The sequence below is a fragment of the Talpa occidentalis genome, unplaced genomic scaffold (genome assembly GCF_014898055.3).
Source record: "Talpa occidentalis isolate TD23 unplaced genomic scaffold, MPIMG_talOcc4v2.1 talOcc4.9, whole genome shotgun sequence".
Taxonomy (NCBI): domain Eukaryota; kingdom Metazoa; phylum Chordata; class Mammalia; order Eulipotyphla; family Talpidae; genus Talpa; species Talpa occidentalis.
Window position 1 is genome coordinate 73,927,831 of NW_023605305.1, and position 13,268 is coordinate 73,941,098.

The 13,268-nt window shown below is 44.4% G+C and overlaps 1 protein-coding gene and 1 long non-coding RNA gene across 5 annotated transcripts; both read right to left on the reverse strand.

Moving 5' to 3' along the window:
* Nucleotides 1-98: 98 nt before the first annotated feature.
* On the reverse strand, nt 99-5,565 carry LOC119236636 (uncharacterized). Its single transcript, XR_005123116.2, has 3 exons — nt 3,070-5,565; nt 2,445-2,535; nt 99-2,342 (listed from the first exon to the last, which is right to left on the reverse strand). It is a non-coding gene; the product is annotated as an uncharacterized LOC119236636 (long non-coding RNA).
* A 1,040-nt stretch (nt 5,566-6,605) lies between these two features.
* TRIM52 (tripartite motif containing 52) lies at nt 6,606-12,217 on the reverse strand. Of its 4 annotated transcripts, none has more exons than XM_054691693.1 (3): nt 10,776-12,217; nt 9,609-9,682; nt 7,950-7,968 (listed from the first exon to the last, which is right to left on the reverse strand). In XM_054691693.1, exons 1-2 carry the CDS (start codon nt 11,553-11,555, stop codon nt 9,650-9,652), a joined length of 813 nt encoding a protein of 270 aa, XP_054547668.1. In that variant the 5' UTR covers nt 11,556-12,217; the 3' UTR covers nt 7,950-7,968; nt 9,609-9,649. The 4 variants fall into 4 exon arrangements, with proteins under 4 accessions (XP_037356476.1, XP_037356478.1, XP_054547668.1 ...); XM_037500580.2 differs by lacking the exon at nt 7,950-7,968 and adding an exon at nt 8,490-8,522; XM_037500579.2 differs by lacking the exon at nt 9,609-9,682 and having other exon boundaries at nt 6,606-7,968.
* Nucleotides 12,218-13,268: the final 1,051 nt, after the last annotated feature.

Genomic DNA, 13,268 nt, shown 5'->3' on the forward strand with positions numbered 1-13,268 from the left:
TTCTCGGGCAAGATGGCGGCCCCCATGTTTCACTTCTGCTCAAGATGGCGGCGCCTTGCAGTGCATCGGGCAAGGTGAAATAACAAAACGTCGTGGTCCCCTCCGCTACACAACATATTCTGAGACCAACACGACCGAGTTTTTAAAAGGGCTCCTCCAACTTTGATTGGGATGTGATATCTAAGAAGCGGAAGATGGCAAGTGTACGACACGTCCCCATAAAGATCGCCCAGCGGCTCCTCGCCCCTATGTGGCACAGAGCAAGCCCGGCCCCTTCCGCTTGGTGGCTCGGAGGGGAACGCGGGGTGGGGGCTCGTAAGTGTGAGGTCCCAACTGTGAGTAACGGCGGGCCGCAGGAAAAATACGGCATGACATTTTTAAAATAAGCTGTGTTGTGGTGAACTATTAAGCTCTCACATTTCCATGCGCCGAGGGCTGCTCTTCCCTCAAGAGGCTGTGCTCTGATAGTTTAGCGCAGAGATTAACTCCGGGAGGACTTGGTCCAGGAAGGTATGAGTTACGGAGAGGGAAACACAGAATGAAAGAAAAATTGTCTTGTGCACTGCTGGACCGCCACTCGGCTCCGGTCTAGGCAAGAACTCTGAGCACTCTCGCAGAAACTGAAAGACTGAGAGGAAGGAACTCCCGGGTCAAGCTTCGGAGAGTGATCAAACGCTGACTCGGGGCTTAACCACCCTATAGAAAGGCCTGCGGCTCTGGAGATCCAGGCGTGGCCAGAGGTGCCCCCGGACTGGGAAGCAGGGCTTCCCAGCCTGGCTGCCTTCAACCGCGGGGAGCGTGATTATGTAGTGTCTCCCACTCCCCTCATCCCTGAATGTAAGAGACCATAGCGCCCTCAAAAATTTTTTAAGGGAGAGGGATTCGGATTATAGCGCCTGCTATCTGTGCAAAAAATAAAGGGGGATTATACATAAATATCAACTTCTGTTTGTAATATGTATTTAGTTTCTCATCTGTGAGACTGGAAATATTAGCCCCCACTAGGTTAAAGTGGCTGAAGTGCCCAGGACAATGCCTGGCAGAGTAGTATAGGCAAGTCACTTAGTGATTATCATTTGAATGTCAGGCCATTTTAGTTCTTGAAAATACAGCTTGTGAACAAGACAGATGGGACCTTTTTACTTTCATTTTTTGCGTTTACATTCGATGGGGTGGGGGAGTGGAGGTTGAGGAGGAGAATTGAGCAAAGACACTAAGGTTATTTGGGAGAGAGCCCTGTGGCTATATTGGGGAATAATGTTCGTTAGAGTTATACCTCCATAATGTATTTGGAGGGGGAGGGGGGAAGAATAGGAGGGTGCTATAGATGGAATGGAGTGTTGGAGAAACTTATGTACCAAACAATTAAGTGGAGGTGGGGGCAGGGCAGTTGACAGAGGGCCTCCAAGGTTTGGGGACAAGACCTTGGCAATGCATCCTGGAAGACCAGCCTGCGGGAAAGCAGGCAGAAGTCTGGTGAAAGACAGTGGCAAAGCTGTCGTAGGCTATGGCTGCTGAGGAGTGTGGAGAAGTCCAGGATCTTTCCCTTGAAGCACCAGCTGTCGTTGCCTTGCAGACTTCCCTGCATTCCTCTGCAGCTGCCTTTGGTCTTCTTAATTTGCTGTCCTGGTTATGGCCCTCCTCCCTAGCCTCATGATTATCCTGTGAGGGTCCCAGGCCTTTACATCACCTTCCTTCTTGGTACCCCCAACTGGCTGTCTTAACTTTTCCAACAAGGAACTTTACCCTGACCCAAGAAATTTTGTTTCTCCTGTAGTCATGAGATATCCCCTACTTTCATGCACCCCTGTACTTAGGTTACTGCCCATCACTGGGGTCATGTCAGCACCCCCTGGGTACTCTGCATAAATGGAGAGACGAGTGCCTCCACTCGTCTGTCTGTGTGGACTCAGAGATGTGCTGCCTGAGGGCTTCCCTTCCTTTGGACTTGTACATGCAGAGGATTTCCTTTCCACTCTCTAGAAGGCATGATCCTCCATTCCTCAAAGACTTCACCCAGTGACATTACATTTTTCCTTTATGAAATCTCATTGACTCCCTGTTGCATGGACTTTGCATGTGGAATCCCTGTGGAATCAGCATTCCTGAGGGCCAGGTTTCCCTCACACATTCTCAAGGGATACTTGAAAGATCTGCACTGCTCTGACACTTTCCAGAAGCTGGTTGTTTCCAGGCTAGCCCTACCCTGGGGCCACCTTGCCTCACCTGCCTTGGTGAGAACAGAAGGTGCCTTTAGCCTCCTGTGGGTTTGTGGACGCCCTCCACATGCTGGTCCCATGCTCTATGAGATGATTCTGGCAGCGCCCTACCTTCTATGGTTCCTGAGGGTGAGAAGGGATTCATGTTTTTTTTTTCCCCTGGATCCACTGGGATTGAGATGAAGATGCAAGCAGAGAAGGAAAAGTAGAATGTAGTGGACTTACCGGATGTTCTGGCCTTGTGGAATTAAGGCTTTCCACTTCAGTTTTCCTCCAACTCTAGCCGGACTCCTGTCTTGTAGAGGATACTGGCAGGCTAAGCAAAGGAAGGAGTTGCCCCTTTCCCCCTCAGTCCCAGCTGGACTTGAGCCCCATTCAAGCCTGCTTCCATTAGGAACCTCTCCTGGCCTAGGTTAGCGGCCCACCTAAACTTATTCCTCTCAAGGAGGAATTGGTGTATTCATTCTCAGTCAGCAAAGGGAGCCAAGCCCCTTTCCGGTGGGAGTGATATGACTGAGACGAACCATACTTGCCCCACAAGCCCACATACACCTGTATGGGTTAAGTACCAAACTGCTCTCTGCTCTTCTCACCCAGAGTGCCTTTTTTCCCCCCTCACTGAGGAGATGCATGCTGGAGATGCCTACCAGCCTTTTGAGATTCCTAGCAGAGTTTCTTCCTGTTCTGGCCTGTCCATGTCATGGAGGCAAAATCAGACTTGGATCTTACCCATTTCTCCTAGCCTCCAGGCTTCCCTCTCCCGCTTGTCCCCACAGTTACCACCTCCATTCCACAGAAGCTAAGAATTCCTAGGGAGAAATGGAGAGGCTCTTCTAAGGAAGTCTCTCACCATTCTTTTTCTGGAGGGAGCCCACAGGACCTGCACAAATGGGAAGAGCCCTTTGGGCTTCTCTGCTATTGGCCTATGACTTCTTCTCTAGTTGCAGAGGCCTCCAGCCTCATTCACAGCACTCATGACTCGTGAGAGACACGTCTCCCCTTGAATACTGAGGTGAGGGCTGTTGTAGGTAGTAGGTGAAGGGCTGTGGCAAAGGTGTGTGGACAGAAGAGGGCCTACTGACTGCAGTTAAAGCTCTAGGCATGGAAATCCATCTGTGGCCCTCAGTCTAGATCAGGCTCCTTTGTTTCATCATAGTGATATGGTGTAATATGTATTGGGCCTTCATAGCATTTAGCTCAATCTGAATCCCTCATTGTTCTCCTGAGTGCACTGAGGATGTGAACTAATCTGTTTCTGCTCACATGATGCATTCCTAGCATCTGGTGGAGGGTTTGGAGTCTGAAAGATTCTAACTTTGGTGGTCATCCTCATGGGCCTTTTATATTATTATAAAGAGGGCATATTAAAAAGAGGGCATTCCAGAAAGAGGGTCCAGCATAGGGAAGAGGTATATAAGTGATCTGAAAGCTGAAGCTTGGTAGTGTGGCTTTAAGCGGGAAGGTAGAAGTGCAAGCAAGGAGGGAGCTGCGGGCAGGAAGGAACTGAAGCTTAGGAATCTGGATTTTTTTTGTCCTAAAGCCTAGGGCACTGTCTTGAATGCTGATCTCATCCCTCTCCTCATGTATCTATTCTGTTGTCAGAATAGGTAAGTTGGAAAAATAATACTAGAAAAGGAAGTTCAGAAGCTGAACCAGGAGGGTCTCTAGGAGGATCATGAGAGTCATCCCTTGAAGGAAGGACTAAGGACTTACCAAAGACCTTATGAGTGAGGGGTTGTAATCTTTTTCAACCCTATCTCGCCTTCTTCACTCAAGTCTAGTATTGTGTACTGTATAAAGAAGGTAAACAATGATTGAGGCCTAGGGAATTAAGCTCAAAAAAGTTGGTGACAAGGAAACATGGGAGTATAATTACAGGTTCTATCTCATTCTTCCTATTGAGGTTGGGTGTGGTATTTAATCAATTCTAGGAACAGATATTATAAAGAAATAATTTGTGCATTCATGTATGATAAAAATTCAGTATCCACCTTAGGCAAAAATCTGAAGTCTAATAGTTCTCTAAAAAGTTGCCAAGGCATTCTGTTGGGTCTTCCCTGGGAGTTGGCCTATGGGATTTCCCAGGCCCTAGGCATTTCAGTTTCAGCAGATGTGCAGTCAAGAACTGTAGAAATAGGCATGGTCTAGGCAAGACTATATGAAATGCCTTTAGAAGGCAAGCTTCTGACCTTACTAATGGATTTGAAGTATTATGAGAACCAAAAGGTGATCAAAGGTACCTTTCTCAGCTTTCTACTAAGAAGAGAATTCATATGAACTAGGGTTGGGAGATTATGTTGGAATGGAAACTCAAGGCTGACTAGCTCACAAAATGAGATCCAAGGAAGAGATTCTTCCCTTGTTCTTACCAGCCTGTTGAGAAACTGCAATCTTTGCTGTAGGGAGAGGAAGGGCACTGTATTCTGTGTGCCAAGGAAATGGCAGACGAAAGAGGGGTTGTGTTCTTGGGGATCCTCTTCCAGGCTACCAGAATCCCCCTTTATCTGTCAGGTCCTGCTTTTGGTGCCAAGTGGAACTGTCAACATGACTCAATGTCTTGGATCCTAGTCCTCTGGAATTGAAGGCAAATGCTAGAAAGACCTTAGCATGAACCTCAGTAGGCAGGATGGTATGCTTTAAGGCTATTTCTAACTCAAATCCCTGAGGTGTTCATTTCCCCCTACTATGAAGGGGTGGGGAGAAGTGGAGACAAAAGTAGTAACTTAGAGGACCACTTTCTTCCTTCTTTTCAGGTCTTCTGTTGACAGGAGCACAAACATCTCCTCTTACACTTCTCACATGCAACAGGATTCTCATACTGTACCTGAGGATTTTGATTTGTGGACAGAGATTAACAGTAAGAGTTAAATTTATCACCTCTAGCTTTCTTGGTCTCCTCCTCTTCAGCCCTTTTGTTCCTAGAAACTTGCATCCTTTTCTTTCATCAACAATACCAGAACAAACTACTCACTTACCTGCTTTAATATTAGGTTTTACCTAATATTTCAATTTCAGGCATCAATTAAAACTGTACTTGTATCTTTTTTATTTTGAGGCCCTAGTCCCAGCTCTTTATGGGAAAGGGTAATACAGTTTAATTTTTGGCTATTTTCCGTTTTCCCCTGTCACATCTGCCACATAATTCATATAGGTCTCAAATGAAACTGGCTCAAGGGCATCTTTGTCAGATTTTTTAAAAATACAAGCCTCCTTTAAGTATTTTCTCCTTTTATGCCTAAAAATTACCTTTCTGCCTCCCTCTCCTGATTGGGAAAAGAAGTTGTCTCACTTTTTCATCTTCCCTTTTGTTACCTTTTTTTTTTTTTAAACAAATTTACCTTTTTTTTTTTAATTTTAGTGTAGAACTGGGGTGTAGGCCAGAGGTGCGGGAGGAAAGAAGATTCACCACAGACAGAGTGGGGAGCATAACAGGTGGATCTACTGAAATACACTGGTGAGGGAAGCAGCGGGCAAGACAGGAGAGGTCTGCTTTGCCATATGTGGGTTAGCTCCCTGGCTGGGGATTGAACTCAGGTCAAAGCAATGATAGTGCTGGCTTGACCCCAGACCACCAGAGAGGTCCTCATCTTCCCTTTGACTTGATACTAACCTTGAGGATGCTAAGAACCAGAATTCAACCTGCTTTCTTTGTATAGAACTACTGCAGTTAAGTATGATTTGCTAGCCACTAGCCATAATTAAAATTGAATACTATTAAAAATCCCATCCCTAACTTGCATATCTTTTTTTTTTTAAGATTTATTTATCCTTACAAGAGCTGGGGTGCAGGCCACAAGTCCGGGGTGGGTGGTGAGAGTATTCACCAGAGACAGAGCGGGCACAGAACAGGCAGGTCTACTGAAATACACTGCTGAGGGGAGCAATAGGCAAGACAGTAGGTTTGCTGTGCCTTGTGAGTCAGCTCCCTGGCCAGGGATTGAATTGCAGTGGCTGCAGGTAGCTTCATGGTGCTGAGACTTAACCCCTTGCGCCACCAGGGGGGGCCCCTGCACTGGCCATATTTAAGTAGTTCAAAAGTCATATGTAACTAGTGGTACCTGCGTTATTGAAAAGTACAGATTTAGAGCACTTTCACTCTTGCATAAAATCCTTTTAGATTTGGTGTAGAGGGCTTTTATCCCTATTTCCTGTTTTTGTAATCTCATCAGCCAAAAAATATTTGGAATAGCTTTACCATTACAGGGTAACTTTTTTTTTTTTTTTTTAAGATTTTATTTATTTTTGCATAGAAGAGCTGGGGTGTAGGCCAGGGGTAAGTGTGTGTGGAATAGATGGATTTTCTGAAATACACTGAGAAAGGGGGCAGTGGGTGAGACATTATTATTTAAAATTTCAAAATTAAGTATCATGACTAAAATTAAACAAAGCATAGTAATTTTGAAGGAAAAGTTTATTCAAATGATGTGATAATAATGTCATTTTTAAGCCTTAACTTTTCTTTCCGGGGTGGTGTAGAAGATGCAACAAAACACAAGCTGCTTTTACAACACTTGTACTGTTTTCTCCACATTGCAAAAAAAAGGGGAGGGGGGAACGCTTTTAAGATGTAAGGAGAAAGTGGAAAAATGAATGTAATAAAGCCTTCTATCTGTTTAGACGTTTTACATCCAAATTTCTCTAGAGTATTTATCTGAACGTTTCCAGTCAAAACAGACTGTGAGTTACACAAACTTCTATTGAAGTTCTCCTAGTGCAGATTGAACATCTCCTAGTGAAGACTGAATATGTGTGAAACACATTATTCCCCAAAGCTACAAGTAGGTTTTAATAAGGTCAAGAACACAGCATCCAAAATAGTTGCGGTTACTTCAACTTTTTTCTTAAAATAACACTCATGAGTCTAGTTTTTGAAAGGTCAGCCAAGAAAATGAGACATTTCAAGCATGAATTTGCTATCGGTAGCTGGATTTTTGGCAAGTTTTGCTTAAAGCATTTAATAGCAAGCAGTGATGTTGGTGTTTTTTGCCCCTTGACATTTCAGGGTCAGTTTTATAAGTTTCAATGTGTTATATTCTGCTGAAAGTTTTAATTTTTGAAATTAAATTTTGTTGTTGTTTTTGCTGGTTTTGTTTTTTGTTGGTGTTCCAAAATCATTGTTGTTCTGTTTCTAAGTGCAGCTGAATACAGATCTTTGACAACTAAGGAACCTCAGTATGTAACACAAAACACTCTTGAAGGACATCCACATCTTCAAAAAACCGAGGTAAACTGGGATCAAGTATAAATGGCCTATGATAACGGTAAGGCTGAAGCTTTCCAGTAGATTATGGGCAGATCCATGGGCGTTTATGTTTGGTGGTGCTTGCTGTGGTACATCTTGAATGCCAATTTTTGCCAAAAACCCATATCTAAAAACATGGTATTGCTGTAGCACCAACAAATATACTCCTGTAATTTCAACACTCCTGCAATTTTTTTCCCCCAACTCAGTTCATAGGATACAGCTTCAAGTATATAGTCTTTAGTGGTCAAATTCTAGGCTTGTGAAAATAGCACATTCAGAGTTTTTAAAGCTTTTTTTTTAATTTAAGCAAAGCCCAGTTTTGTCAGTAGATTCATCTCAACTGATAGCAAAGAATGATGAGCTGATGTCTCTTAAAACCCGAAGTCTGAGATGCTCAGTCATCAATTCAAAGTTAATATTGCAGCAGATGAAGAAATTCTGGAATTCTCAATTCCCCCTCAAAGTTGTGGCAGCACTCGGAATGCAGGGTTTCACAAGTTTCTCCTTTGCAATTAAAAGGGCTATTTAATATTAATCATTCATGGTCTTTGAAGATTCCTGTTAACATTCCAATACTGTCCAATCTTAAAGCTCCAGAGAATTGTGCTTTGCAGAATACTCCACTCTTTTTAATGGTGTAAATTTAAGTGTTCAGTATGGTGTCACTGCCCAACATTTTCAGATAACACAACTGAAGAAGCTGACACCTATCTTCTGCACCATAACATGAATATATACTTGGTAAGAGCCTCAATTTTTTTTTTGCTGTCATCTTTTGCTACCTCAATGGAGAAAACAAAACCAAGGAGTACTGGTGATGGAAGCATCTGGTCCCTCTTGTAGAACGATGAATGATTTTATTGGCGGCAGGTGGGTGGCACGGCAATACAGGCATCTAGTTATGCCGGAGCCCAAATAAGTGAAATCTTTGTTCATTTTCTTTTTATACACCCGTCTGCCGCCTAAAACCTGACACCATTTAGTGGTGCCCTTGGTCAAATCTAAACGATCTTACTTTCATAATCCTCTGATTCTAGCTTGACGAGTCAAGACGAACTCTAACTCATGGGATGGACAAAATGGAAGAATAAATAAGTAAGCTTTTCAGGGCTAACAAACCTCTTTGTATACAAAGTTAAACTTTAAAATAACACTGACCTCAAAACAATGTAATTGTCCTGGATATGACAGAAATAGCAGTTATAAATGGCATCACATCTACAACGAACATCTCCTGTGACTACCCAACCTGTCATACACCTCATTAATCTGAGGCCTTACTCTGAATGCTTCTTGTTCTATCTTTATATTCTCACCAGGCAAGTAGTTCCTTTCAATTTTATTTATATTATAAAAAATTGAGTATTCTTTTTAACATTACCACACTAAATATGATTTTATAAGCTATAACTCTCCTCATACCTTGCAATACTGACATAATTTGAGCAGAATTACTCCTTGAGTTCGAGTCCCCAAAACTATAAAGCTTCATCACCTCCAAAGTAAATAAAGTTATATTTAATAAGTAGCTAACAGGAGAGAATTCACTGTCACAAGAACTGTGATGGATAATATATAACATATTAAATAAGCCATTATACCAAAATTGTTCCCTATAATAACTATTGTAAGTCTTGTTCACTAAAATTCTAATTCATGTTACTATTATGTGTGTGTTTTCCCACTGAAAGTAACAAAACTGAAAGGTATAAAGAATGAAAGAGAATGTCAATTAGTTTTACCTCTTCAATGTGGTTCCTACCTTTGGCAACACTATCTACCTCAGTTCTGATCTATCTTTGAAAATAAAAGATTTTTTTCCCCAGAAAATTCTAGCAGATTCAGTGTACTAAAGATCACAAGCATAGGAAATAGTTTTTTCTATGGGAACACTTTATTACTACCTTGGTGAAATGGGTTTGGTGCTGGGGTTTGCCCTTAATGTCAGATTAATATCATGGAATTAGCAATGATTTGTAATTAAAATTTGTGTGAACTGCATGCTTAACAGTTACTATAATATGGGGGGAGTGATGATAATGCTTAATATATGATCCTACAGGACAGTGTTCTGTTTGTGTTTTTACTACAACTGAGATTAAGCAATATATTTTTAACTTAAAGTTTCATAAAACAATACTTACCTTTATTATGCTCTGTGTAATGTGATATTTTCTGTTTCATTTTAAAATAATACTGGACGTGACCCATTAGAGACCTACCAAGCAGTCAAAACCCACAGTTTGAAAATCACTACTGTAGGAGAACCCAAGGAAGTACATTTATAAACTGTAAAGCACTACTAAGATGTAAGCAGCCGCTGCTGAATATCCAGGTTAAGATTTTATGTGCCTGAAGACAATCTTTCTTTCCTTGGGTACTGCTAGGAGTCACATTCCTTTTGTGTAAGGAAGACAGTATTCATGCTGCAATTGAGACAATTGTCTAACACTTAGATCAGGGCTAGGAAAGGAAGGCATTATCCAAATCAGAACCCAATGAAGGGAAGACAAATTAGAGGAAAATAAAATGAAAAATGCAAACATCTGTTTAGTGCTTTATGGTTTATAAAAAAACTTTCACATACATGACCTCTTTCAATCTTAGTAAGCCTAGGGGAAAAGTAAAGCTAAGGGGTTGAGACCTGCCTAAGATTGGATAGTAAGTTGCAGAGCCAGGTCACTTGATCCTAAATCCCTCTTCCACTATAAAATACCGGGAAAGGAAAATGATCAGGACATAAGGTTTATTCTGATCCATTCAAGATGTTTATGCCTTCTGCCTATCTCTACAGGCAAAATGGACCTTACTGAAGCTGTGGGGAAGCAATCCCAGACTCTGGGGGCGGTGTATAGCTAATTAATACAGGAGTCACACTTGCCATTTTGGTCTACCAATACCAGTCATCTGTTCTGATGCTGCTTGTGCTCCGAGAACCCAAATGTCTTAGAACACTGTGGCGTTCCATCCCTGTGTGTTAAAGGTGCTGGAATCTTGATCAGGTATAGCCTAGGACTTACATTAGAGGGGAATTAAGAATAAGGATCTGCCCCTTATACTTGGTACTTTATACGGGAACTAAAAACAGTGGTAGCCTCCCCTCACTTTCATGCCATGTCATATCTTTGCTTCTTCTGGGGAAGCCAATCCGCCTTAGCAATGTCTTTGTCCATTTTTCTCCACAAAAACCAAGAGGTCCAACTAGCAGTTACCTGAGGAGGTAGGAAAATACTGCCATTTCGCAGACCAGCCCCCGCCCCCTTCCTCTCCACTACCTCCTAACCCTCATATACCCTTCCTTTGCCTCTCACCTTGTATTCCTGCACAGCCTCTTCCATTGGCACCACGCTGTGCTGTTTGTGGCTCCGGGATTCTCGGCACACCACACAGATGGCCTCTTTGTCCACCTCACAGTAGAGTTTCAAGGCTTCCTGGTGTTTGAAGCAGATTCCCTGATCGTTCCCACGGCTCCCTCGATAAGGAATGGGGCACATCTGGCTAATTATTTGGACCATGTTGGCCAGCTGCAAATTGGGACGAAAGCTCCGACGTGTAAAGCTCTTTCGGCACTGCGGGCAAGTAAACTGCCGTGGAGGGGTCCGGGTACGAGGCAGGTGAGCGTCAGGATACAGCTCTTCGACATCGTCTTCGTATTCTTCAGGGTAGACGTCAATTCTCAGTTCATGTCTGAAGCCTCCCAGGTAATAGTTCTGATCGTCCTCTTCTTCCTCTTGGTCCCACACATGGTCTATGTCCCAATTCCTCACGCCACCATCACCGACCCAGGATTCATCATCCTCTTGGTCCTGGAACAACTCTTCGTCAGTATCCCCCTGGTACAAAACCTCTCGAATGGAGTTGTCCCATCCACCGATGGCTCCCACGGCCTCGTCGTCTTCTTCCTCCTCCCATTCCTCCTCTTCGGCCCTGTCGTCATCTTCCTTGCCCCACAGCTGGGTCACACACCCTCGACAGAAGTTATGCCCGCAGCCGATAGACACGGGATCCTTGAAGTAGTCCAGGCAGATGGCACACACCGCTTCTTCCTGAAGGGTCTGCATGGGGCTGGGCATAGTGGCATGGCCTGCCATCTTAACGCGCTGCCGGCGGGTGTAGCTGCGTCAGCTCGGAGCTGAGGAGCCGGGGTCGTTCCCGCAAGCCTGTCTGCTAGCTATGCTGGTGACCCACAGCTGTCCTCAACTCTGTTCTCCCACCTCAGGCCCGTAGTGAAGCCGTGTTCCCCTATCCCAGCCTCTTCTCAGTTCAAGGCGCGATGGCTGCAGTCTGGACTCAACAGCTGCCCTCCGAGGGCAGCTCAGGCAGAACCAGGCAGCCCACACTACCTTTCGGGGCTCTACGTGCTAATCTTGATCACACCAAGTCAAGCTGCTCGTCTCTCAGAATTAGTCAGACTCCGCCGAGCTCCCCTCAGAAGCCGGCACTACTCACCCCGCCCCGGGCGACAGAATGTGACGTAGCCGCAGACCCACGCCGCCCGGCTGAGCTGGGCTGCCGGAGGACCACATCTCGATGGTGCTCCAGGGACGCGCCAGCTGGGGGCCCCTGCGGCCCAGCCGGCTTCCCCAAAGAGGGAACACTGGGGAGAATGAGCGGAGGCGGAGAGAAAATCTCCCGAGAGGTGCGAACGACGCTCTAGCTAACCAGACACAGACCGCCCAGCGGCCGGTGCTGAGAGCGGGTACCAGGAAACCGGCCCGGAGGCGGTAGGCGTCCGAGTTCCGATTTTGCGCGGGCCCTTCTAGCCACAGGCCTTTGTGGTATGGAGGACTCAGGCGTCGCCGGGGCTGCGCTCGGGGGCGTGCTCTGTGGAAAATAGGCGGGATCAAGCTCGTGGCGGCGCTGAGTGACTAGAGGTCTGAGTATTTTGTGTGGGAACTTGTGTACAACTTTTTCTCCTCAAACCGATTCATTTTTCTTACTCATTCTCTCCCCCGCCCTTCCACCTTCTCCCCAGAACCTCGGCCTCCTATCCCTGATCTTATTTACTCGCCAGTAATTTTATGTCAGCCTCCTCACACACAGCATGCCCTAGACCGTCTTCTGGACATCTTTTCTTTTCCCTCAAGCCATAATCCTTTCATTCAGTATCATTTACTATCCACTCACCTATCTGTGAACACGTGCACGCATCAACCCAGCTGTCTAACAACTCATTTATTTTTAATGCAGTTATCCTTCCATCTTTTAGATGCATACATAGGTAACTCATCTATCCATTTATCCATCCACTTTCATCTATCCACATATAAGAACAACGGCAACAAAAGTGTAAGTCAACCTTCATCCAAGGTTTTTCAATTTTTGACCCTTGGTAAGTACTTGGCACACATTGATGAAATACAGACTTGCACATATCTAACAGAAACAAAATTTCCAGAAATTGGTCTTTTCCTATGATATCAAGGAACACTCTGTTATATTCTGTTTTACTTTAGTAAAATGCTGTTCGTTTGACCCCTCTGTTCATTGCACCCCTCTCTAATAGGTGTAAAGATACCACCGGTCCTAATGGAATCTTTGGGGTACCTTGGAACTGATAGGGGCCTAGGGAAGAAGGGAAGGGCACCATGCCTAGTATAGGAATCTGCACATATACACCTAGCAGAGGCTTTAAACTGATAATCCTAACCCAATGATGCCTGAATGTGTGCTGGACATTGACACCATCAGATGTACCAGGGTCAAGATAACTAAGAAGCTGATAAGTTCTGGAGGCTGAACATGATGAATACCAGGAATATTAACTGTGACGGGCTGTTCCAATGGGCTTTTTTTTTTTTAAG